Source organism: Buteo buteo, chromosome Z, assembly GCF_964188355.1.
Source record: "Buteo buteo chromosome Z, bButBut1.hap1.1, whole genome shotgun sequence".
Lineage (NCBI taxonomy): Eukaryota > Metazoa > Chordata > Aves > Accipitriformes > Accipitridae > Buteo > Buteo buteo.
In genome coordinates, this window is record NC_134204.1 from 10384641 (window position 1) to 10410997 (window position 26357).

A 26357-nucleotide genomic window follows, 5' to 3' on the forward strand; every position below is an offset into this window, starting at 1 on the left:
TTTCACACAGGTTGATTCCAAAATAAATATTTGTCTTCAATCTTTAAAATAACTGATTACATATTTAAAATCAAATTCAATTACATTAGCCAGTGAACTGCCTAGCAAGTTCCATATGATTGCCTCTTACCACCCAACAGACATCACTGGGTTAAGATTGCAACAATGAGCAATAATACCATATTCCAAGTTTCTCCAGCAAAGCACTCTTTCTGCATGTCTCTTTGCAATTTCCCTTCTCCTATGCCCCCAAGCATTTCCCTTTATCTCTTTCTTCTTAAAAAGAGTGTGTAGTAATTACTACATTCCCTACTTTTGCAGTAATATTCCCAGAAACCTTCTTTAAACTTGGGTATAAGTGTCTTTCTCTGCTTAACTGTCTCTTTCACACAGGACCTCTACAAGTGCTTGCTTGAAAGAAGAAGGTAAGTTGAACAGCATCAGAGAACCGGCTGACAACTAACCAGACATCTCTGAAGCCTTGCTATTTGTCTCCAGGGTGCAGAAATGTGTCTTGTTCAGACAGGTACAGGACACACATATACACCTAACCAGATGCTGCTCTCTTCCAGCAGCAGAAAGCAGTACTGCTTATTCACAAAAGAGATAAAAACAATGTGCAGCCTTGAGTATTTGTAGGAAAAACAACCCTCTCCACTTTTGAATTCTGTTCTGCTGACAACCAGGTGTTGAGAAGTACACTGCAAAATAAGCAGGTATCCCCAAACCAGAGTCATTAATGCTTCAAGTGATTAACTGAGTGACTTATCTCCCCATGAATGTACTGACAAGAATTTCTCAAAGTGTCATCTAAAATAATGTGGCCAAAAAAGCTGGATGTTGCTCAAACTTAAAGGTATTTTTTATGCTGCAATTGCTTTTGGTCTCTGACATGTTGATTCCCAATATATATACTGTGAAGGGCCTTGGCTGTGCAACCCACTTTACGGAGGCAGGAAAATAAGAGGGGTCTAGCAGAAGGCAGAGGCCTTTCCCCCTGTAAATTCTGAAAGGGGAGGTAAATTTATGCTGATTTGTTTAGAAAAAGAGGCTGTTGCCGAGAGGACCACTGCAGCCATCAGCCACAGCTAAAAGTGCACTGCCAGTGCATATAACAAATTGTTATATATAATATTCCCTGGAAAAGCTCCTTCCATCTCATCAGGTTTTGGTGGCAGGTTTGTTGTCTATCAAGGTTTCAGAAATTCTAACTTTGGAAAAGATTTTACTTTCAAGGGCTGTGCCTTCCTATCAGAAAGCTTGTTAGAGGTCACTGGCCTCTGGCATTTCTTTATCAGCTCTACTGCTGCCTAATTACAGCTTAACTGCTGCTTTCATAGCAGAAATCCCATCCCACTGAACACCCAACAAGCCTGTGGCTCCCTCTTCTGTGTGTGGGGCTGATGGATGGGTTGTTGCTTTGAAGTTCTCCAGGGGCTCTTTTCCTCTGCTTTGCTACAACTTGTCATAGATGCGACAGCCTGCATCATGTCTCAGGTGGTCCCATGACCCGTGTGCTGGTGCCTGCTGTCGCTCCCTTGCCAACAGCTACACCTTGTCACACAAAAAACCCTTACAAACCTCTGCTGGGAAACTGCAAGCCATCTTTTCTTAGGTGCTTCATCTGCAGTCTCTTACAGGTGCACACAATGCTCAGTGGCTCTCACACCAAGGACAGAAACCCGCAATTGCACACAAACACGCTTGGCTGTGTCCCAGTATTTAAAGTAGAATCTGAAGTAACATGGAGGGACAGCAGTAAGACGGCTGGCAGCAAGGAACACTGCTTAAGAAAGTCATGTTTAGTGTTACCTTTGAAAGCAAACTAGCTGATTTGCAGAACTATGTCATGCAAAATACTGGCATCTTAAGAAAGTCTCAACTAAAGCAACTGCCTGCACAGGAAACCTCAAATCTCTGCTGAGCACAGTTGCATGGATGTTTGTAAATAAAAGGGCTGCGTCATAAAACTGAGCACCTTACAGATTGGCCAGGAAATAACATCGCACAGTCCTCTGGGGCTACTTGCCCTCAAGAGACAAAACCCTGCACAGTAGCTTGAAGCCAGAACCAAGGCACATCAATACTACAATCAATCGGTCCCAACTTTTTACATCATTTCTTTTCACCACAACACAGAGCCAGCAATGGTCTAGCAGGAGTCTCTTATTTTAGGTCACACATTTACTACATTTGATGTGACTGTCCTGAAACAAAGACTTATTAGTAAAAAAAAAAAAAGTCCTGTGTAGTTGCTTCTTTGAATATAGCCCTCCAAGAGCATGTGGAGGAATCTTCACGTAAGTCTCTGTTTGCCCACCCATTCATTTACTTATTTTATAGACACACAGTTAGTTTAAAACTCCTATCTGATGGCTTTCACAGGGGCATTGTAGACATCTTCCATGGTTTCCAATTGCCTCCAGAGCCTAGTGCACCATGGCAGCATAGGAGTCACCTAAAGAAATCACCAAAACTCTTTGAAAAAGGTTTACTGAGTAAAATTCTTTCAAGCAAGAACAGAACAGATACCAGAGGCCGATCCACACAGCTTGCCCTGTTCTGAAACACTCTTCCAACAGCTGCAGGATGCAAAATATCTTCCTCCCAAAACACCTTCCAGGCATTTTTTTAGGGGGGAATACAGCAGCATTGCTATCAATCCTGTTACTTTGCAAAAGCTCTAGAGACTGCCCCCAGTAATTGCCTTGCACAAACTGGAAAGATATGCAACTCTATGCAATATTCTGTAGCGCTTAGAGGTTGCTTGGAAATTTAACTACAGTTTAGCTCAGCAAATAACTGTTAAAGAGAAATCAAGTTTTCTTCCTTATTTTTTAAGCAAAGACACTTGTGCCTAGCTTTCCACACCACCACCCCTTCAGACTTACCTACAAAACACATCCTTTAGGACCTATAAAACTAAGGACAAATAACTGAACATCAAAAAAATCCCCCTCCAGATTCTTTCTCCACAAGTAACCTCACTGGAAGCAGCTCGAATACATAAGTGAAGACATGTAACCAAGAGGCAATGCAACCTCTGCATGACTGGCACACCCTCTTGCACAGCTTAGAGGCAAATCTCTTCCATGTGGCTAAAAAAAAAATTCAGTGCTCTGAGGGACTCGCTACTAAGTTACTGCAGGGCAGCTGAAAGACAACTCCACTTAGCTTTAAACAAGTTACCTGAGGTATATTTTCAGCAGAAAAGCCCAAAGCTCACCGAAGGCTAAATTACCTGCCTTTTGGGACAGACCTTGCAGTCCCGTTGGGCTCCATGCTGGGATGCCTGGACAGAGACACTTAGTTTAACATTAATTCAGGCACCTCTACATAACCATTCATTTTCCCATGTGGTTGTAACAGCCATCACCACCAGGAAGCCAACGACTGTCTACATAATATCCTATCCCACACTGGACAGGAGGTTTCTTCCATGAAAGAGACTTAAGAAACCCATTGGAAGAAAATGATACATAGCTCATAAAGAGAGAGATAGTTACATCCCATGCCAGTTAGCTGAAAGACACAGCCCAATCATTAAGTTGTAAGGGACAAAAATTGTTACAGAAATATTTTTTATTTCTGCTAAAGGCAGATTCATATACTTATCTACATAAAAGTGAAAACATTTCAGAATTGTTGGTTCTCTATTAAGACAGCTTGTAACATCCTGACTGTACGAACAAGAGGGTTGGTGGCTATTCAGGGAGAACAGGGGATGTGGACATCACATCACAAAAGGATGTTTCTAGCCTACGATGGCTGCTAACTACCATCTGAATTCAGTGAGAACAATCAGAGGGTATAAAGACAAAAATCAATGCTGCAAGATCACATTAGAGATCACCTGTGGAACACAAGTGTCTAGCACCCAGGAGCCATAAGGTTCCCTACTCTGTCTCATTGCCAGAAGAGGATTAATTTTTCTTTCGGTTGTTTTCATTGGAGAATTCTCATTGCTTCCAGGAGAGCCACGAGCTGCTGAGCTCCAAAGGAAAGTTGATGCAAACAGTCTATTCATTTAGACTTGTTTCACATGCACCTGCCGCCTTGGTTTCTTAGGAAGGTGGCCGGTGCCTCCACAGGGAGACCTGCTAGAATCTCAGAGGCATTGCTGAAATATAAATTCAAAATTAATTTTTTAACCTTAGATATGCAGGGTGAGGATTGTGTAGTTCCAATGTGTTTGCCCCTGCCCACCCCGGACACAAAGGAAAAGACAGACTTAAACAGAAAACCTGTTCTACAGTGGAAAGACTTAAAAAAACCCCAAAATCACTTGAGAACAGATATCTAAATCCCTGATATTGTTAGCATTGCTTCTGTATACTCACAGGGCTGTCAGAGCTTTCTTCATCTATGGGAGGAAACCTTGTTTCTACCAGAAAGACCATGGAAATATTAAATATAAATCTAATATTCAGTAAGTTTACAATATGTTGGTTGCCCATAGCAACACAAGGGCACTATTGCCAGATTCTACTTAACTAAGACTGCAATTTTAATCAATGTTAACCGAGTGCACATCCAATCAGAGGTTTTGTCTTGACACAGAGTTGACATTTAAGTACAACTATCTGGTTCAAGAGCTATTTTTCTAACACCCAGATCTGGTTATTTAGGAGAATATTTAAAGATACAGTGTTACAGTATCACAAAATTATCATGTTCTTAATCAACACTGCATATAGAAAATTTAAACCTTGCAAAGAACAATCATTTACTCTAGATAAAAGACTTTAAATTTGAGGTTTCTGCTGTCTTCCATATCTTCCCTGAAAAGCTTAAGTCACTACCTAGTTTCTTACCTATAACTCTTTTGAGAGACAGAAGGGCCCACAGAAGCCCAGCATGCCACCAAAGAGAGCTACAGCAGGGCTTTTGCAATATATCAAGATGATAGTTTTCACAATAATGGGGCACATCACCCAAAGTGGACCATAAGCCTCTTCCCTGGAAATTCGGGCAAAAAGTCTCTTCCACCAACCAGATAATTTTACTGATTTTGGCTCATCAGGAGGTTTCTGTGACTCCTACCCACCTTCTACACATTTTGGGACAGAACTAAAACCCTCCACCACCAGTTGTTCAGGTTCGCCCCTTTTTCAATAGTTCTTTAGCAGAGACAAGTTCAGATAGGATAGATTCAAACAGTTTGGAGAACAGAAGGAAGGGTTTGCTTTGTTTTTAAAACTCCTTCCTTCAGCAGACCACAGTGGATGGAGCTTGAGTGCAATTTTTACCTTAATCAGGCAAGAACCTTCCCTCAGGGCAAGGCCAGATAGGTGGAAACAATTTGCCAGCTGCAAATGCAGGCAAAGGGGTTAACAGATGACATGAGCAGGTATGATAGTTTTAGCTAGTGGCCACAGATCAGACACACACTGCCTATATCTGAAGTCCTATATATTTGCTTTTGGAGTAGCCCACAATCTATTGATTTCTTTGTACAGCTAAGTGTGTACCTGCTACGCCAAAACAGCAAACCAACAGTTTACAGGAAGGCTTTACCGTGCAAGCCCTGAAGTACTCCAACTTACCCAAACTTGCCAGAGGCCTACAGGTAGCAAAGGAACTGCCACATATGCCTCCCCCCATCCGCTGGATAATTAGCCAGATGGCAAGCCTGCAACAAAGCCACCATGAGACAGTCCATATTCCTGTTCACTGGACCTTGTAATGCAGCTTTATTTGTCCAGTCTAAATACCAAGCCCTGAAAGCTGCTATTTCTCTTGCCCATTTTCTAGATAACATTAGGTATCCAGAAGGAAGCTGTTTGCATTAAAAATAGGAGGTGTCACATCAAGCCATCGGTGTGTTCTATAAGAGCTGGGGAAAAGCTTTTTAAGAAAGCACTCTAAATAATACTGGCCTTTTTTCTTGCTACTACCAGGCTTTTGCATTCAAAGGTCATTCGGTACAGTAAAGGCTACCCTGCAGTTAAGTTCTAGGGAGGAAAGTCCTGACCTAGAACCACAAACACTGCTAAATCTGTGGAAACCCTTCTCCGAACTACGAGAAAGAGACGAGGACTTCAAAGAGCAGCTCCTCTGGATATCAGAAAGAGTCCGTGATAGTTGCTTTACTAGCAACTTTTAACCCAGCATCCTGAAATTGTTTTTAAAAGCTTTAGCACAACAGTCACTCAATATGCGGCGTGAGGCTGACACTGGGGCTGGTCTGTGTCCTGTGATGTCTCCTGGCACGTATGGCCACAAACTCATCTCTGGCTATAACATTCAAGACTGTGACCATACAACTTGCTGTGGAACAAGTGACAGAAGCACACAGCAATGCCGCATCAGGTGCAAGGCAGCTAAGTTTACACATCTGTGTAAACAGAGCTTAAACACATGCTGAGGATGTTAGTGAACACTAGCCATTGCACTGTAAGTACACAACCCGGTTTTCCTTAAAGTGAGAAGTGTGCACACTATTACTGCTACCCAATGTACTATGAAACCCTTTTGTTTTATCAGAGTGTCATGGTTTAACTCCAGCTGGTAACTAAGCACCACAGCCACTCACTCGCTCCCTCCCAGTGGGATGGGGGAGAGAATCAGAAGAGTAAATATGACAAAACTCATGGGTTGAGACAAAGACAGTTTAATAGGTAAGGCAAAAGCCCCACACACAAGCAAAGCAAAACAATGAATTCCTTCACCACTTCCCATGGGCAGGCAGGTGTTCAGCCATCTCCAGGAAAGCAGGGCTCCATCACAAATAATGGTGACTTAGGAAGACAAATGTCATCACTCCAAATGACCCCACCCCCCCTTCCTCCTTCTTCCCCCAGCTTTATATGCTGAGCATGACGTCATATGGTCTGGAATACCCCTCTGGTCATTCGGGGTCAGCTGTCCCAGCTGTGTCCCCCCAAAACTTCTTGTGCACTGCTCACTGGTAGGGTGGGGTGAGAAGCAGAAAAGGCCTTGGTTCTGTGTGAGCACTGCTCAGCAGTAACTGAAACATCCCTGTATTATCAACACTGCTTCCAACACAAATCTAAAACATAGTCCCTTACTAGCTACTATGAAGAAAATTAACTTTATCCTAAGCAAAACCAGGACACAGAGCAATGTCATGCAATCATTTCTTTTAGATACTTGTGTTGACACTTACAGTTCTAATATTTCACCCACTGCAGATACTGCTGGAAAGGAAATGTCTAGTAGCCAATGAAAGCTTGGTGCAGTATCAAATCCAGCACCTAGTACCTGAGACTGAATAAAAATTGGAGTGATGCTCAGCATCTCAAGTAAAACTAATCACACTAATCACAACCTTCTTACCAGAAGTTACTAGGCTTCAGCAACCCAAAGCAACATGTAAGATTAATTTTTTCTCTCCACTGGCAGCTGTAAGAATCTCAATCATTCCTTCACACCAATCTGGTAATAATGCAGATTTCAAGGAAAGATGTTGGTCATCCCATAAACCTACCAACTGAGGTTTGGAACAAAACCAAAAGTAAACGTTTCTCCTTTATTTCTTATTTCTCCGTTTGACTTCAGGGGCAGGAACGGAGGAAACCAGAGAGAGAAGTTGAAAGAAAAACTTCCATTCAACAGCAAATCATGATAGCTAGTGGTAGAATTGTAACAACAACAGAGAGGAGAGACCTCTATAAAAAAAAGGGATAAAAGCAAAAGGGTTCTTTGGAATAACATAAAATGATACCAAGGATAGGACAGTTGGTTAAAGCACTGGAATGTAATGGGTTGCAACAGCAGAGCAAACTAGCCTCAACAGTTCACAAACACAACTCTCTACAGCTGGTAGGAGGTCCCCTGCAATGGCAAGTATCTAAGAGACTGGCACAGTATGTTACCTTGTGTATGCATAGTAACTCTCCCACAGAGTTCACCAAGCTTGATTAGAGCTCTTAGAGGTGTTGCAGTTTCCAGCATCCAACCATACTGTGTTTTATTTATGTTTGGACTCTGCCTACTAATGACATGCAATTATCTCTGACACTAGATCTAGGACAAGACAATAAGACTAATATTGATAGACATTAATTTTAATTGCACAGCAGCATTTACACTATCATAGCAACCTGATAAGAACCGCAGCTCTCAATTTCAAAATAAAATCTGATTTTGACCCATCATTTCTACAGAGCTCCTAGGGAACAGACCTAAGGTGCCATTTCCTTTGCTCCATTTCAGTAAGAGAAGGTGGTGTACAGAGTTGTTACATTTAACCAGCACTGCCCACTCAGATCTCAAAGCTACAACCTTGTCCATTTTCAAAAAGTGTCCAATTGCCATTAGTGAAGGTAACTATGCATGGTGATACTAATTTGCTCCTTTAAGAAAGTATGGCTAAAATGACAGCTAGAGCAATTCATTTATTGCCACTAGTACGTTCCTAAAGGAAAACGTGCATTAGCACAACGCTGACAGTGCATCACTTTTTAATACCTCTTTTTAAAGACTGAAAACAGGACTTAGGACTTGGATGACACTTGTACTTGGCGTATTACAGATTCAAACATGTTAAGCCCTCTGCCTTGCTTCATACTATACTCACCACTGACTGCTGCAACCACCTTCTTCCTGGAGGACTGTACATGCATCCTCCTTCCAGTCCACTCTCCCCTTATGCCTTCTTTTAGCTCCTCACCTTCACCTGGAGCATTCCCATGCTCCAGTCTCACTGGGCTCATACCATCCTACTTATGACCCTGAAAAACTCTGCCACTTGTAGGTCTGTGGAGTCCTCCTTCGTGGTTTTAAGGAAGATTTCTAACAGCTGTGCTATCCCTCAGGCATCAGTCACCCTGATGGTCTCCCTTGTTACTCAATTTTTTTAAGCTCTTCACAGAGCACAACTTACAGATGCAAGACAGGACAGAGACCAATCTCAGTAGCAAGTAAAATGGTTCCCACCTACTGACTTGGAGGTATGAAGTCCTCAAGCATGTAGTCCTTTTAAATGTATTCGTTTTTTTTATTTTGGTTTGTTTTTTTTAAAGTATATAAGGAGATTGATGCAGACCTACATACTGGAGGACATGTAGGCTCTATCAAGAGTCCACTAACTTTGTGCATTTGAAAACAATGCTGCATTTCAGCCATGTCTGAAGACAGTCCAACACCTGCAGCAGAACAGAGCAACACCAAGACATCCACTGACCTGCAGGCACACCACAGGCTAACAGCTCCTCAAGACTCCTTAAGATGTTATCTTCTCTCTCCCCCCATCATTGGCCCCGAGACCTCAGGGATCAACCCCTTCATCCCAGAAGACACCTTTACTTTCAGCTTAGAGTTTTATGATGTACACTCACCGCTCAGCACACCTCTCTGCCCCAAATAAAGTTCCTGCTCTTTTGTCATACAAACCCAGGTGAGCTTCAGAACAGCAACCCAAGTCAGGAAACATTAACTAGGCTGAAACATTCACTGGGCATGGCTGGTAGTTTTCCAGGTGCTCTGCCAAACTGAAAGACCAGATTTACAGAACCACTTACTACACTTCAGCAAGCAGTAAAACAATTTTTAATAGACCCCAGTTGTTTATGAGCCCTTTCTCCACCCTACTGTAGAGGAGTCACGAGACACCTGTAAATACTAGCAGGTAGAAACAGGACAAACTCAGACAGAACTGCTTAATAAACTGGTAAAATACAGCAACAACTCCTCTTTTTAAGATTTCATCTTTCCAGTTTTTTAACAAAATGTTTCTGCAAGACAAAAGTAATTTTTAACTTCAGAAGACATTCATATGGTTGCTCTAGTCTTTAAGAAGTCTGTAACTTGAACTGTTGACACCATTCAGGGGAAGGGTTAATCTGAACCCTAACCATAAATAGTTTTTACCCCATCTTAGCCATATCTGCTGGGTGCCTTTTGCCCTGTGAAGGGGACCGTACATCCCACCAGCACTCAAAGTGACCACAATGCAATCCCCTCTTGGAAACAGTAACAGATGTACAGAGGACTTGGCTGGAGCACATATTTGCAAGACCTTACTGAAAATTAACCAAGTAGCTCTGGTTTAGACTGCTACATGTGCTCACCACCTGAGCACTGCTTGCACTAGTTGACCCAGAGTGAAACTTGAGTTCAGACAGCGTTCACTTAAAATAGACTTTGGCTGTGCGTAGGCACTTGAGGTATTAACTGAAGGCCATGCTGACAAATACAGCTAAACTTACCGGGAAACCCAGGGAAAGACAATAGCTAGCTTTTGAAAAATCTGACCTAGCAATACATGGTGATTGACAGTGTATCGGCAGACTGAATAACGGATGGTATTTCCACACATTATTTTGAAGTTTGAGAGGATTCTGGTGGCTGTGACAGATCCATAATGGCATTCACTATTCACTGCAATACAGGATGTATAGCCCTACACCTTCCAGGGAGGTAGCCCTGTCTTTGAAAAGCAGACATATGTCCATCAAAAACTATTTAGACACATTGTGTTAGTTATGCCAAAAGAAAAGGCAGAATAAGGACTACTGCAATTACCAAAATACTCATTTGGAAGTGATCCCCGTTAAATTTGGTATGATTTACCAGTTAAGCTGAAGGGTTTTTTTACCATCACTGTCAATCAACAGAATTAAGTCCCATGCTCTAGTAATGACTAGAGCAAGAAGGAAGAACACTTCTATCTCCGCATAATAAAAAGGATGAACCAACTTCAACCTTGAAAAATTAAAGGATTTGTCATGTTTATCAATTGAGATCACAGCCTGAAGTACAGCTTCAGACTATTAAAACCAAGTTTTTCAGCCCTGCTAAATCAAAAGAACAAGTTTGCAATACCAAGGGAATAAAATCTCAGCAAGGGTCTAATACACTTCAGAAGGTCAAGCTTGGAGTGGCATTTAATAGGCCTGCCTCGGCCATGCCTCCTCGTTCTCTGTGTGTCAGCATGAAAACGTTATCACCATTGCAACCAACTGCTGGTAATTCCCTGTGATATTAATGAGTTTTGAATTTATGCAAAGGCTCCCGGGTGGTTCTTCCACAATATCTACCAACCACCATACCAATGGAGGATACCTGTGGTAAAAGCATATAGCTTTCTCCCAGTTATTAATTAATACAGCAAGCCAGACTTCAGTGGCCATTTGAAAATCTTTTAAAACCCCAAGTCAACTGGCATGGGAAGAAGGAGTCAACAAAAGCTCATCAGGAATTGGTTTTGAGTTCCTACATACCTATTAAAAAAAAAGCTCACAACATATTCCTATAATTCTGACTAATCTTCCACAAAAGACAAGTCAGAAACCAAAAATGAAGTGTTTGATCCTCAAACCAATTAAGATTTGCAAGAGCTGTCAGGACCTTGTGCAATCAAGTGAATCTGTGACACTAGAATAACCTCACAGCCAGACATGGGCTTAGAAGTTGAGAGGTCAGAAGACTTAATGTCAGATTTTTCCACTTTTTACAGAATTATCAATAGTCATTCCACATCAGAGCCACTGTCAAACTGCCATGGTTTACTAAGTGTATTGGCTCTGTGTGGCAAGGTTTTGGTAGTGGGGGTGGTTACAGGGGTGGCTTCTGTAAGAAGCTGCTGGAAGTTTCCCCTGTGTTCGAGAGAGCCCATACCAGCCGGCTCTAAGACGGACCCGCCACCGGCCAAGGCTGAGCCCATCAACGATAGTGGTAACGCCTCTGTGATAACAGATTTAAGAAGGACAACAAGTTGCTGGGACACAGAAATAGCAGCTGGAGAGAGGAGTGAGAACATGTAAGAGAAACAACCCTGCAGATCCCAAGGTCAGTGAAGAAGGAGGGGGAGGAGGTGCTCCAGGCGCCGGAGCAGAGATTCCCCTGCAGCCCGTGATGAAGACCCTGGTGAGGCAGGCTGTCCCCCTGCAGTCCAGGGAGGTCCACGGGGGAACAGATCTCTACCTGCAGCCCAGGGAGGACCCCACGCCAGAGCAGGTGGGTGCCTGAAGGAGGCTGTTACCCTGTGGGAACCCTGCACTGGAGCAGGCTCCTGGCAGGACCTGTGGATCTGTGGAGAGAGGAGCCCAAGGAGCAGGTTTTCTGGCAGGACTTGTGACCCCGTGGGGGACCCACGCTGGAGCAGTGTGCTCCTGAAGGACTGCACACCATGGAAGGGACCCATGCTGGAGCAGTTCATGAAGAACTGCAGCCCGTGGGAAGGACCCACGCTGGAGAAGTTTGTGGAGGACTGTCTCCTGTGGGAGGGACCCCACGCTGGAGCAGGGGAAGAGTGTGATGAGTCCTCCCCCTGAGGAGGATGAAGCGGCAGAAAATAATGTGTGATGAAATGACCGTAAACCCCATCCCCATCCCCCTGTGCTGCTGGGGGGGTAGGTAGAGAATCCGGGAGTGAAGTTGTGCCTGGGAAGAAGGGAGAGGTGGAGGGAAGGTGGTCTGAGATTTGGTTTTATTTCTCATTACCCTACTCTGGTTGATTTGTAATAAATTGAGTTAATTTTCCCCAAACTGAGTCTGTTTTGCCTGTTATGGTAATTGGTGAGTGATCTCTCCTGTCCTTATCTTGACCCACAAGCTCTTTGTTATATTTTCTTTCCCCTGTCCAGTTGAGGAGGGGGAGTGATAGAACGGCTTTGGTGGGCACCTGGCATCCAGCCAGGGTTAGCCAGAGTAAAATTTCTTGCTCATAACACAGAATCACAGAATCATAAAACAGATGAGGAAATTAAGAAAGCCAGTATCAAATCCATATGTCTTACACGAGTAAAAGCACCTCGTGCCTCTCCAGTTAGGTCCTAGGATATTAGCCACCAGCTCCTCAAATCAGCACCAATGTATAGGTACATAGTACCAAACATTGGTTCAAGAGCTAATCATTTGGACAAGCAATGGAAAACTTTGGCACTATTAGAGTCTATATCACGGACTACTAGTTTCCTGAGCAGAGCTGAGAAGAGAGCTGGTGTCTTGGCAATACAAAGACATACTTTCTCCAGCTCATACTCAGAGTGAAAAACAACCAGGGTCACAGTCACTGAAAAGACCTAATGCATGCATCTCCATTTGTCAAATCAAGCACAGCCTATGGCTACAAACCAAGCAGCAAGCACTGCAAACTTCACACCTCAAGCAAGTCAAAGCAGAAGCACGTCCAGATTTAATGTGTACTACCAGTTAACCTCATGGGACAAACTTCAGAGATTAATCTGTTGCAAATAGAGAACCTTAGAGTTAATAAAAGCTCATATCTGACATTTCCCACTGGAGCATGAGGAAACTTTTTCTGCAGAAAGCATGGATTATAAATTCTATGTAGCTACATAATCCAAAGGAAGCATTCTCCCATACCCAGATAATCTCTTTACAATAATTCGTACACGCACAGCATGGATCATCTCAGTTATTTTCACAATCACATTGCCCTAATTTTTGCAAGAGGTACAGGAAATTCTTTTCACAGAGAAGTGCTTTTGTGATATGCTATCTAAAGTACATCCACCCAAGTGTTCGGCTCTGCTGGAAGAGATGAAGACAAGAAGCAGTATGACTTTTTACTTTATCAGAGCAGCAGAGGAATCACTCGTGCTTTGCAGAATTCTAGACTATACCTTCAGGCTTTGCATTAACATCCTGAAGTGGCAATTCCTGCCAGTTAAACCTCTGTACAGATGTGTCACAACACATTTTCAAGAAGAGTTGGGATTTCTTTAACTGCTTTACCATACCCATTCCCCTTAATCCTAGCGCAATGATGAAAACTGGAATCTAAATCCTACTTTTGACACACACACATTTACAGAAATGGAATCACTGGCTAGCAGTTTCTCCTAGGCTTATCAACTGCCAACAACTCATTGTGAAGCGCAGCTTCTACATGCTCCAGTGGGCAAGGTGACCTCCATCTTCAAAGCCTATGAACATGCTGTTCTTAGAACTATTCTCAGGACTTCTATTCACTATTTTTTTTCTTATACAAAGGGAAATTAAGATTAGAGATCTAGACAGACCCACAGACCCAAAAGAGGTTGGTAGGGGGAGAGAGGAACAGTTAAGTCTTTCCCTGGTCTACACCACAATTTTGCCGCAAGATTCTTTGAAGTTTAAGAATCCTAAGCTTAGAAAAAAAGCTTTTCCTGCTGCTTCCATATCACATGGATCCTGCAAAAACCCTGTTACACATTCCCATCCCCATCCTGTTAACGTACCCCTCCAGCTTGTCCCAAGGGATATTGTGCTTGCCTTTCTCTTATTCCACATGTATTCCACAGACACTACAAGAACCAAGGTTCAGGTGTTGTGCATTCCCTTGTGCTTTCAAAATAAATCCACATCTGCAGCCGTTAGGGCTAAATGCTGCAACTAAAAAGACACTACAGCATTTTGATGATGCAGGCAGTACTTAATACTAAATCTGTTTTGCCACTGGAACAAAGCTGTCCCACAGAAGCAGGGACTGGAAGTGTTGCTGCAGAGGGGAGGTTATGCTAACAGAGCTGGTCCCTGTACAGACACAGGAGCACTGTACATTTCTCTGTACACCTGAGACTTGTTACTCCAAATTACACAAGCCAAGCCTGGAAGGGTGAACCTTCACTAGTTTTGTTCCATCAGTGTGATTGCCCCTTTCCATGCCTCAGCTGACAAAACCATCCCTGCAGAATGTCTATGTCTATGTGGTGTTCAACTGGAGGGTCTGCTCTGGCCATCAGAGACAGTGTATTTTCCATTTGCATCACATGCATGTGGCTGGGAAGAAAATCATGCTTTCATACAAAGAAGCGTATTGTTCTTAGAAGCATCAGTCACAAGATCCTGCCAGACAAAAGCTTTACAATGCCATCTCTGGCCAGGAACACTCCTATTTTTTTTTCTTTACAATTAACAACATGCACCCCATGCAATGCAGACCTCTGTCCCTCCCTCTCCCGTTTCTCAAAAGGTCAGTCTGCTCAGACAGCTCCTTGGATGTTTAGGTTCTGCAGACTTCAGAAATTTTGAAATTTGTCTTTTACTACACCTCAAGCTACTTGCAAAAACTGACCACAAAACAAGTTTCAAATTGAAAGTTAAGCCCCACAACCAAGTCACTACCAATGAGGATAAGCTCCATGAGTATTAAAATAGTAAGTACATTCCTGCACTGCAGGCAAAAGCCTTTATATTCAGAGATTTCTAACCATGGTCACAAGCATTAGGATCTGACTTACAGAACTGCTTTACTCATACAGAATTCAAATATTTTCTGAATAAATGAGCACCACCACTATGATTCCTGTGCATTTTGTTTGTTTGACAGTCTCTCAATATAAAGAACACTTTGAGGATCTGACCGGGTTTACGGGACTCTGGTACCTCTTCTCAGTGACATTATACATACAATGTATTTTATTTTTTAGATACGGTGACCTTAAAGAACATTTCACACCACTGGAGAGCAAGACAGCAATAATCATTTCAGTTAGGAACTCAGCTAGCAATTCAGCAGAGGCTAAGCAAGAGTGGATTTGTATCCCCTTACCCTCTCATTTCTAACAGATATTAGACCTGCATGCTCTGACATGCTCTAAGAAATTGCTTTCCTAGAACTAGCTTGGCTTAAAACATGGGAAGTCTCATCTGCTTCCTTTGTTCTACCATTAGTGTGCTGTAAGGCTGATTTGACTCTTTGGCTGATGTACCAACACAGTTCACCGGCTGGGGACACAATTTAATCGATACTAATGGAAGAGCTTAGACAAGCATAAATGAATCTCTTCAGATTTTACAAACACGGGTCTAATGACAAGTCCTTTTAAATACTGCAATACACTGCCAATGTGCTCTTCTGCAAGGTCTGCAGTAGTTTCTCACTTTGAGGGGAAAAAAGGAAACCATAATACCTTAAGTCTGAGAATACCATCACAGAGGTGTGTGCAGAAACACAGAAAATCTCAAGTTTCCTTAGACAACCATGCATAGGAATGAAATGAAGAACTGATGAAGACACAAAATTAATCACATTTAAGGAAGCTAGAGATACTTGGTCCACCAGGAAAAAAGATCTTCTGCTGGCCAACTATTAAGAGACCTGTCTGAAAGCAAGAAGCAGGAGAGGCCACCACCCAAGCAGACTATTTCTCCCCAGCTTAAAAGCTCTTCCAATGCCCACAGCAAAGTTAGTGAACAGACAGACACCACCATGCCCCAGATTCCCTGGGGAGTAGAGGAGGAAATAATAATTGGGTGAGCACAAACATCTTTAACATTGAGACAGGAACCAAGATGTGTTTTCACCTGGACCCACACACAAACAAAAACCTGAAACAAGACATAACCTAAGTAAACAGTTCATTTGAATATCAATGTACTAAATCACTAACCTACGTTCCCATGCAATCAGTAGAACACACAAGACAAATAACGATCATTAGAATACTGCTGCTGTGTTTGGCTTAGGAAAAGAGACTGTCTATAGGATTTATTAGACTGAATGCTGCAGAGCCTAAAAGGTCAGCTACTCATATTAGTGGATCTTAGTTCTGGAAAGACACTGAAAAGAAACTGAGAAAAACAGTGTCAGACAAGCATGAGGCTACACACTCTACCACGCCCAAGAAGGAACGATTCATGTTTGATGGTCCTGGACACTGAAAGAAACAGAAGCTTGATGGATGAGCTCTAACACAGTCTATTCTGGAAGCAAGCTTTGGGAAGCGTATGGGGAAAAAGATTGCAGACCATTGGTGAGGTTAGTGCTACTTGCTTCAGCACTGCACACAGAGTCTAAACAACATGCTCTGGCAGGTGAACGGTGCTGTGTTACAGGAGTTACTTGGTGGCTACTTATTTGATAGCCTGACCTACGCTACGGCTTTGTTGACATGTTTTCTCTACTAACTCCAGACAGTCAACTTGTCAACAGCTGTCATAAAGCTGCAGCTATGGAGGAGAACTTACTAAGCTCAGGAACAATTTAAATACATTCTAGCCAAATAACTTGTTCACAGGCAAAGGCTGCATCTCCACTAGACAGTTTGCCAGTAGAGCTGGAATAGCTTTTTAAGACATAACAAATACTACTCTCCCTTTCCCCTTCTGTATAGGAAATAAGGTCTTACCTATCTTCAGAGAGCCAATGCTCTTCTCAACAAAAGCAGTGTGTGCTACCTTCAGCTTTACTACTAGAAATAACAAACTTTTCTCAGTCCACAACTAAGCTGACTCTGCAACTCACCTAGTAGTAAAAGCAGTTGGGATGCAGCCAGTATACACTCTATTTAAGAGAGCATTTCTTTGCAAAGAAATTTCCCAAAGTGATAAAATTTGCTATCCTGTGAAACGGTGATGGACATGTCCAAAAGCCAAGCAGATTCCCTAGCAGGTACTCTTCAGAATGAAGAAAACTTCCATGTACAATTTCATTCACTCCACCTCACTATCCTCAGAACTAAACCAGTGAAGCAAATGCTTGCTTTCTATTGCATACTACAAAATGGACACCAATCCATTGCACAAGATCACACTTTAAGCTTCAGAAAGAATAACAGTCAGGACGACTACACAGGGTTCAAGATGGAATTGATGGATTTACTAGTTGCAAGTGGCTGCATCACTACGTTGTCAAGTTTATAGTGAAATACAGAATAACCTCAGAGGGACCTTATATTCAAAATGGCACAAGACTTCACCAAAGACACATGGCATGTGTGAGGGGAAAGCATAGACACATTTCTACAGACTGTCTGTGGAAAGTGACAGATAATTGATCTGCGTAGAAGCCAAAGACAACTACTCCAAGGTCTTAAAATGTCTGGAAAAAACAGGTACACCATCATGACTGACTGACTGACTGCCAGTCCTGCTGTTAGCCAGCTCCATGCTTAATCCTCTGTGTCACAGATCAAACCAGTGATGGGGTCCTCCTCTATTCTTACCAAGTTCAGTCTTCAATTTCACAGCAAGGAAGACATAACTCCAGAAAAGCCACATATGCCCTACAGCCCCACTGGTAAACTGAAGGCTTTCCTTGAATGAAGGCTTGCAAAATTAAAGGCGTGTGTTGTTCTCCTCTCTCACACTGGCATTTTGCTCATCTTGTCTGACTCTTTAAGGACCTGCCACTACCTACTGGCAAAGAGAGTATATGGCTATATCAGTAGCAGAAATTGGTGTCTGAGTACATATTAGTATCAACCTACAGATAACAAGCTCTTAGGAGTTATGGAAGAATCCCAAGAGGGGACTGTGCAGGTTTAATTCTTCACAGAGTTCAGTGCCCCTTTCTAAACACCTTTCTTCACTCAGGAAGGGACTTCCAAACATGACTGACAGCACAACCATAGTCGGAGCTTGTACAAAGAAGTGGAGAAGAAAGTGTGCCTGCAGAGACAGTGCTAGTCACAACATGCTCCCGTGTCCTGACAGGTCATTCTCCAGCTACAGCAGCCACATCCCTCACCACAGCCATTCAGGAGCTCAGGTCAACTGCTGGAGCTTCAGCCTGGCCTGGGGTGGTAATAAAAATGCTCCTGTACCTCTGTACCAAAGGCCTGATATGGAACAGGGAGGGGACAGGACAGAACCCAAATCAATTGAACTATTCAGGGAGGTAATCTTTAGACTACTGCTATAGATGACACCGCAGCACATCAAAACAGGCTGTATAACTAAAAGCAGCACTATCTGAAATCATTCTATTTCAGAACCCACAGTGCTGCGACATTACAAATCTCATGTACTGCAAGCAATTACAAAACAGAGCTGTGTAACCCCTGGGCTACATTACAATGAATATATATAGGGATGACATTTTCATTTTAGAAGCTTTTTCCTTCTAGAAAGATGAGTTTCTTCTCTATCTGCCCTAGAAACCTGACGTTATATTAATGTACTATTTCTAAGCCCTACAGATAACCTTTATTTTTGCTTCTTAGTTACTTTTGTTTCTCTGTTTTTAGGTTTTTCCCCATTTTAGGGATGCATCAGACAAAACAAAGAGATGTTAACACACAGCACAACCTTCCTAGGGTGAGATAGTATTTTCCAAAAATAAAAGAATGCAGATTTTATAAGTATGCTGAGCACTCATACTGTCCGCTGACTAAAATTATAGTTCATTTTTTAAAAACTAAGTATCCAGTAGATAATCTAATTGTTTTTTCTGTTCTTCTAATGTTCAAAAAAAGCTGTATAGAAATGTATCATCTGTATCTTCAAAGTTTCTGGAAATTTTACACCTCCAGGATGAGCATAGATTTGGCATCTCATCTAGAAAGCCAACAGCATCACTGTAGGATGTGGCTAAGCAATATCCTTAGGCTGGCTGTTGTCATCACAACTAGAGCTACCAGTCTGAGGTCCCACAGCCTGGCAAACATCTGCAAGGAACCAGCCTGGCCACAATGCTTCAGAACAAGACAAGAACCATCAGCCCAATTTCCCTAGAAAGAGCTCCCATTTTTCACGTGAGCCAAGAACTGGGAAGCTGAAATACTGCATCCCAGCTGCTGCTTTCAGAAAGTGAGCTAGTCTCAGGAGTTTGCGTCAAAGCTCCTCTGAAGCTGCTGCACTTTGACAGGTGCTTTTTGTTAGGAGAAGTCATACTGGTGCCATGTGGGCAAGAGCACTTCTACTCTACTTCCATTTTTGTGCTAAGAACAGAAACTGCCTGCGTCAGCATACGGGAGCAACATGTGATCCAACACAGTCATCTGTCAGTTTGCCGTCATACGCCAGCCAGTGCTTGGTGTACGCTAGAGACACAGGCTCAGGAGCATTTAATGTACCAGCAGAATTCAAGATACAACCCCACTGCATCACGCTCAGTACGTTTCATTTTAACAAAAACACTAAGGATTTTGCAAGAGTTTAGCTAGCAACACAAAACACAGACTATATTATAAATCACAGGGAGACCATGTAGAGAGGCTCCAGTGCTGAAGGAAGGATGGGTCTACGTATAATTACAGGCTCCCACATTTCTATTTCAAAAGAGCGTTTTAATTCTTTTTCTCTGCAGAATCCTCACTGTGCAAGTGTCCCTTCACTTCTGTCACCCTTTAATATCTACCTTTGTAATGAGAATTATATGTTAGGAAACCTTCCTGACAAAAAACTTGGAGAAAACAAACCAACACCAATCATCACAACAATGTACCACCACTGACAGACTGGGAAAAACTGTCTAGTTGGAAGTTAACACATCAAATACCAAACCCATCAGCCAAGATAGCTACCTACCAAGTGTAAGTGTCCCAGAAATAATGAATTTCAAGGCTCATCACAACCCTGCAATGCTGGGAATTGACTTTATCTGAAACTAATGCACTACCCAGCAGCTAACAAAGAGAGCCCTTTTTGTGAGTGCAGAAGGATCGTGACAAGCAGAGTCATAGACCAAATAGAAACTAAGCAGAACAGAGTTTTCACAGTTGAGCTTGCATCATGTTGATAGGAAAGACATGATACTAAGCATTAGGAGTAACCAAAACCCCTTGTAAATTAGTTTATATTAATTTGAAGAGGCAGGCATTTTTTTCAGATGGAAGCCAAGAGCTACCAGTATCCAAGATAGGAAACGGGGATCAGAACAGACCACCCCGTTTTCATGGAAAGGCGCCACATGAATGTGACCAAGTGCCAGTTACCAGTCTTTCTTCCCTTGCATGATGAATATGTACAGAATTGTGCCACAATATCAAAATATGCGAAGTAATGTGTCTCACAAAGATGTGAAACACTGGGTCTCATCCCATCCTACAACCTCCCAATGTTTAATGAGGGTCTGTATGCCATCGTACCCACCTGGCCACAGCAACTCCCTCTCATTAAGTCCTGTGCTGAACCTTTCCTTGGGTCTGCATTAGTAAACAGCAGTTCTCATAACATGTTTGTAGAGGTCAAGCAGAGCCAAGACAGCTTGCTTGACTCTGCAATGCTTATCCAAACAGGCTGGATTGAGGAGGAAATGATTGCCCATCTTCTTAACTTCACATCACTGCATCCGATGCAAAGGGTAGGAGGTCACATATGACAGAGCTGGGCAACGCGCAGCCTGCAGACCAAATGCTTCTCGGCTCTGCAACACAACCGCTGTCCGACTTGTTACTAGCAGAGAGAAACCTGCAGCAACCAGAGATCCTGGCAGGCTTTGTCAGAACAAGCAGTACTCCAAACAGCTCCAGGCTGTACTAGGTAGGTGCTGGCCTTAGCCTTGCAAGGAGATGCCAATGCAGCCCTTGGCTGGACAAGGCTGTCAAAGAGAAAAGGTTCCCCCACCAGACACATTTGAGCTTTAAAGAAGTTACTTTTGCAAAAAGCCACAGATGTGACAGGTTTTCTGTCCCTGCTCAGTAAATACAACACTGGTTATTGTCAAGATGTATATTCAATGGATGCCAGACATTAGTGTACTATCACCCCGACAGAGAGCTGATCAATAGTGCCAGTATGAGAGGCAGAGGGGCTCAGAAAGGCTTCAGATTACTTTCTAAGAATGGCTTGCCTTCAACATTTAACAGCCATACTGATCTCTTAAGTTTGAACATTAGCAGATCAGCAGGCCTGCATGTCAGATGGTTTTGAGGCAGATCACTGGCGGTTATCCTGGAGTTCAGCATAAAGATATCAAAAGCTAAGATGACACTTTATCTACACAGATGAACAAGACATTCAAAAACGTGCCTGCTGGTCAACAACACAAAGTTTGTAAGGATTTCAAGCAAAGCCTAGCTTCACAAACCTCACTTTAGGACCCTCCTCACACTGCCAGGTACTGGCTAGACTCAGAGGGAACAGTGCTCTCCTAGGACACCCTCCAGCCTGAACAGGATGAAAAAAACATTTCATACAGTGTATGCACTTCAAATCAAGCAAGGTACCTTCTCTTCTTTATTTGCTTTCAAGCAGGGGATCATGTTTCAAAACATTTTGGGGTTTTTTTTTGCTTCAGTGGCAGTTCACAACAACTCTTACGACCCACCTGGAAAACAAAGTTCTCCCTCTGCCCTTTGGATGTGGAAAAGATTGGCAGTCTCATCTGTCCCTGAGACCAAGTAGAACTGAAAGCTTTTACGCTGGGAAGAAGAAACAAGAAGTCCTGAGATGCCAATGTTATTCTGTACTTTAAAGTATAGGATGGGAGAGGGACAGGACAAATGGTAACTGTAATAGAACAGAACAGCAGTATTGGGCAGAACCATGTTACCCAAGCAAATTAGTACGATAAACCCCAGCTGGCTTCTGAACTGCACAGATTCTTTCAAGCATCCAGCTCTTACTTGCAAGGTACAGACCAGGAGCTACAAAGCAGAGGAAGCCACTAGAAATGCTGTACCAGACTTGTTCTGTCCCACTTCTGAGCCCAATGCCAGCATGTCCAGACACATGGAAAAATCCTACACACTCAGTCACAGCAACAGCACCTTGCATACACAAGGTTTCACTATGAGCTCCATTAGTTAAAAATCAACTGAAACCCTGAAGCACAGGCTCAGAGTATTCTTTTAATGCAAGTGTTAAAGCCCCTTGCGAAAATTTCCTAGTTCTTGGCTGCTGAAGAAGGGAAGGAAACCTGCTTCCTATCGCTGCTGCACAATATACCATCCTATCCTGAGACAGCAGGGTTGGACCGGACAACCTCTTTGTGTTTTGCTCACCCCATGTCCATGCAAATGTACACACATGTGCCACTTCCACTCCTCCACTATTATCATGGGGTTTCCAGAAAATACTTAGGGGTATTATTTGTCTGCCAACAACTTCTCCACACTTGCTAATCTCACTACTATGCCCACTGAGCTCAACAACATGAATAGAGAGAGCCAGCCTTGTCACATCTGTTGCCTCTGCTTGACAAAACCACACACAGCAAGTAGGGTATGCAACAAGTCCACATCAGCTTGCTTGAACAGTTTTCTTCCCCACCACAAAGGTTAGATGCTAAAGAACCAAACACAACAAAAACCAAGCTAAAAATATTTTCACAACTTGTCAACACTCCCACCATAAGAAAAGTGTTTTTCTTGCCACTGAGGGGCAATTTGAGTTTGTGGGCCTTCACAAAGAGGCTTTCTGCTCACAAGACAATTACTGTGTTCTCAACTTCTTACAAATACTAGCTGCAACAAGAAACCAACGACTGGTACACCAACTCATAATAATAAACAGTTTGATACAGTGGAAATCTCAGTGGTATCTTCAGCGCTAACATGAACCTGGCAATAACCTATCCTCACCTGCTGTCAAAGGGATCTGTGCAAGTATTTCATTAACGTTCTTTCCACCTCTCCAAACATTTCATATCCCCATCTCACACAATCAGATACTGAGATGGAATTTGCTTACTCCAGGTGCCAAAGGGAATCGATATCCTGAGTCAGTCAGCCCGTTATGCAGCTTTTACTTTAACGCCTAGGTGAACCATATTTCAACAGGTCCCAGGTTACACATCACAACACACCTTCAAACAGTGAGTGAGGCAGACAGGAATAAGGGGAGAGGAACACACGAGGGAACCTCTCCCAAATGGGAAACAGGAATGGACAAACACATTCAAGCATTCTGCAGCATGCAGCTGGGGCACAATGCGTACACAAGCAAGCCTGTAGCATCAAAGCACAGCAGCTACATGCTCAAAAGAAGTCTTGGACTACTTGGTGACAATCTAGCATCTCCCATGGCTGCCAGCCAGCTGGCCTTCCTTTGTAAGTGTCATTTCAGAAGCTACCAAAAGCCTGGGACCACTCTACCTGCCCATTTATGCAGCCACAAAGTCCCATGAGCCTGCATACTTCCTTCTCTGCAAAGATTCCCCAGGGCCCCATGTAGTAGCGTAGCCATTATGTCAACCTCTTCAGAGCTCATTAATTGAGTATAATTGTGTCTACGAAGTGAAAAAACATCCTGATATGAAAAATACACGCCCTGGCATTGGGATGGGGGGGGGGGGGGGGATCAAACCCTCGCAGATTGCTTTTTTTCTTTAAAGAATGTTATGGGAGCAAAACTAATTTGACAGAGATGTTTGTTTGTGAAACACCTGGGCTCTTCGCACAATGAGCGCCTTAACAGCAGCTTTTCCCCGAGAGCAGCGGCTACAAAACCAGCCACGGAGAAGGACCTGCAGCTTCACAACCACGCGTGTTGCACCCCTTCCCCCGCCGCTCCCCGGCCCGGCTGCGCACAAACGCTGCCGAATTCTTACTCCCAGATCTCACGTATTTTGTAAAAGCCAACTAGAACCCCCACCAGTCCTCAGCGCCTCCAGCCCTCCCGCTCTGACCGCCGCTTCCCACCCCTCCCCGGTGCACTCCCGTGCCCGCCGCTGGAGCCCACCGGCCGAGGCGGCGGGAAACACCCGCCCCACGCACCAGCCAGGCGGGGATGCTCCAGGTCGCCGCCGCCTTTGGAGAAGCGACGTTTCCACCGAGGCGGGAGCGGAGCCGCCGCCGTCGCCCGCCAGCCCCCGCCCTCCCCGCGGGCGGCTTCTGCCGCTGCCACCGACGGCGCCCGGGGAAACGCCGGGGGAGGCAGCAGGACGGAAGGGCCGGGCGGGCAGCCGTGGCCAACGGGCGCCCCGAGATGACACAGCAGCCGCCGCTGGGCACGGCCCCGGGGCCCGGCGGGGATGGCGGAGGCGGACGGCCGTTACATAACGGCCGCGGCGCGCGGGCCCGACCTCCGCTCCGCCGCCCCCCCCCCCCTCCCCCCGGGGGAGCACCGACACCCATCCGCCCCGATCCCCGGTGAGGCGGCGGCTGCCGGGGACAGCGCGGCCTCGCCCACCCGCCCCTCACCAGCGGCTGCATCTCGGCGCGCACGGCGGGCACCTGGAACCGGTCTATCTCCTCCATCATGGTGGCGGCAGGGCTGGGGCGCGGCGGCGGAGGGGAGAAAGAGGGAAGGAGGTGATGTGAGGTGAGGTGAGAAGGGCGGGCGGGCGCGGGGAGGCTCCTCAGGCGCCGAAGGACGACAACGCCGCCGCCCGCCGCGGCTGCTGCCTCATCGCCGCCGCCGCCGCTCGCCGCCGGGGTGACTCAGCCGCGCCGCTTCCGGGTCCGGCTGCCACCGCCCCGCCCCTATTTTGCATATTCATGTAGGTGGGCGGGGCCACTGTCAATAATTCCGGGGCCCGGATGCTGCCGTCCCCGCCCCGCCGCTGCTGGGACGTACCATTGTCTCCCTAGGGGGGGAGGGAGGGGGTACTTCAGGGCTGGGAGGAGGGAGGGAGGGGTGGGAATAGCCAGGGCCGACGCAGTTCTGCGGCGGGATTGGCCCCGTGCCGCTTCCGGCGCGTTGCCATGGTTGCCGCTATCAACTTCCGGTCGGCCGTTGGCCGGGAGGGCGCGGGTCTGTCGTGAGGAGGGGCCGGTGGCCGAGAGCCGCTGCGGCAGCCGGCATGCCAGCCAAGGCGGGCGACAGGCACCGGCAGGTAAGGGCTTGTTCCGAGCGGGCATCGTCGCAGGGCGGCGCCGCGTTTCCCTGTGACAGCGCCGGTGGTGGCGTCACCACCCCGCGCCGTGACGTCAACGCCCCCGAATGGCGTCACTGCAGTGCCTCGTGCCGCGGCAGATGGCGGCTCACACGAGGGATCGTTGCTCCGCAGCCCCGTTCTGGCTCTGCCACCCTCAGCTCCTGCTCTGAGTAGGTGCCACAGTGTCTACTGGTGTGACAGCAGGCCCACAATGATGTCACCATTCCCAGAGCTGCCACACATTACATCACCTTGTGTAGCCCAACTGGCTTCTATCCAGAGTGCCCCACAGAGCTGTCACCCCACAGGGCTGGGTGAGACACAGGGGCTTGGCACAGCCCCCCTTGGCACTACTTACTGCCAAGGTTACATCATGTTGCATCGCTCTGTCCCTGCGCTGAGGTAGGTCATCACCCTGCCAGTGACACCCCGTGTGTTCTGTGGCATTCCTACGCAACCTATTCAGGCAAACCAGCATGTCCCAAAGCCGGAGCACCCCACACTGTGTCGCTCTACTGTTGCAACCCTGTGAGACTATAAAGTCATCAGACATCATTGTTGTGCCATTTCATCACTGTTACCGCCTATGACACTTCCCTTCCAGGGCAAGTTTTCATGCACTTGGGGTGTCCCCAGTCTGCCAGAGAATCTTTCAGGGACACTGAGCAGACAGGTTGAAATGTCTGTTTTTAAAAAGTTTAAAAAAATTCTTTCAATTATACCTAGCTGTAACTTTTATCACTTTCTTTTTGTTTTACTATTTGGTGTTCTCTCTGTTCAGACAATGAATTGAGGTCATCTGCTAACCATACTGGCCCTAACCCTACTCTGGGAGCACCACTGTGGGTGGATGTTTCTGTGAGACCTTACTGTCTGCCTTGGGCTCTGCGTTGGCATGTCTGCATGCATCCCCTCACAGGATGAAAGGCTCAGTCAGATTCATTCCTGGATCTCATCTACT

At 44.9% G+C, this 26357-nt stretch overlaps 1 protein-coding gene across 4 annotated transcripts in view; it reads right to left on the reverse strand.

Moving 5' to 3' along the window:
* Nucleotides 1-24970, reverse strand: part of FAM219A (family with sequence similarity 219 member A) — a 102191-nt gene extending 77221 nt beyond the window's left edge. For 3 of the 4 annotated variants that reach the window (XM_075020774.1, XM_075020772.1, XM_075020776.1), the window contains exon 1: nt 24720-24970. In XM_075020774.1, the coding sequence (XP_074876875.1) occupies nt 24720-24779 (60 nt within the window). In that variant the 5' untranslated portion in view covers nt 24780-24970. The remainder of the gene's footprint in view (nt 1-24719) is intronic. The other variant, XM_075020775.1, reaches the window with a different exon arrangement.
* Nucleotides 24971-26357: the final 1387 nt, after the last annotated feature.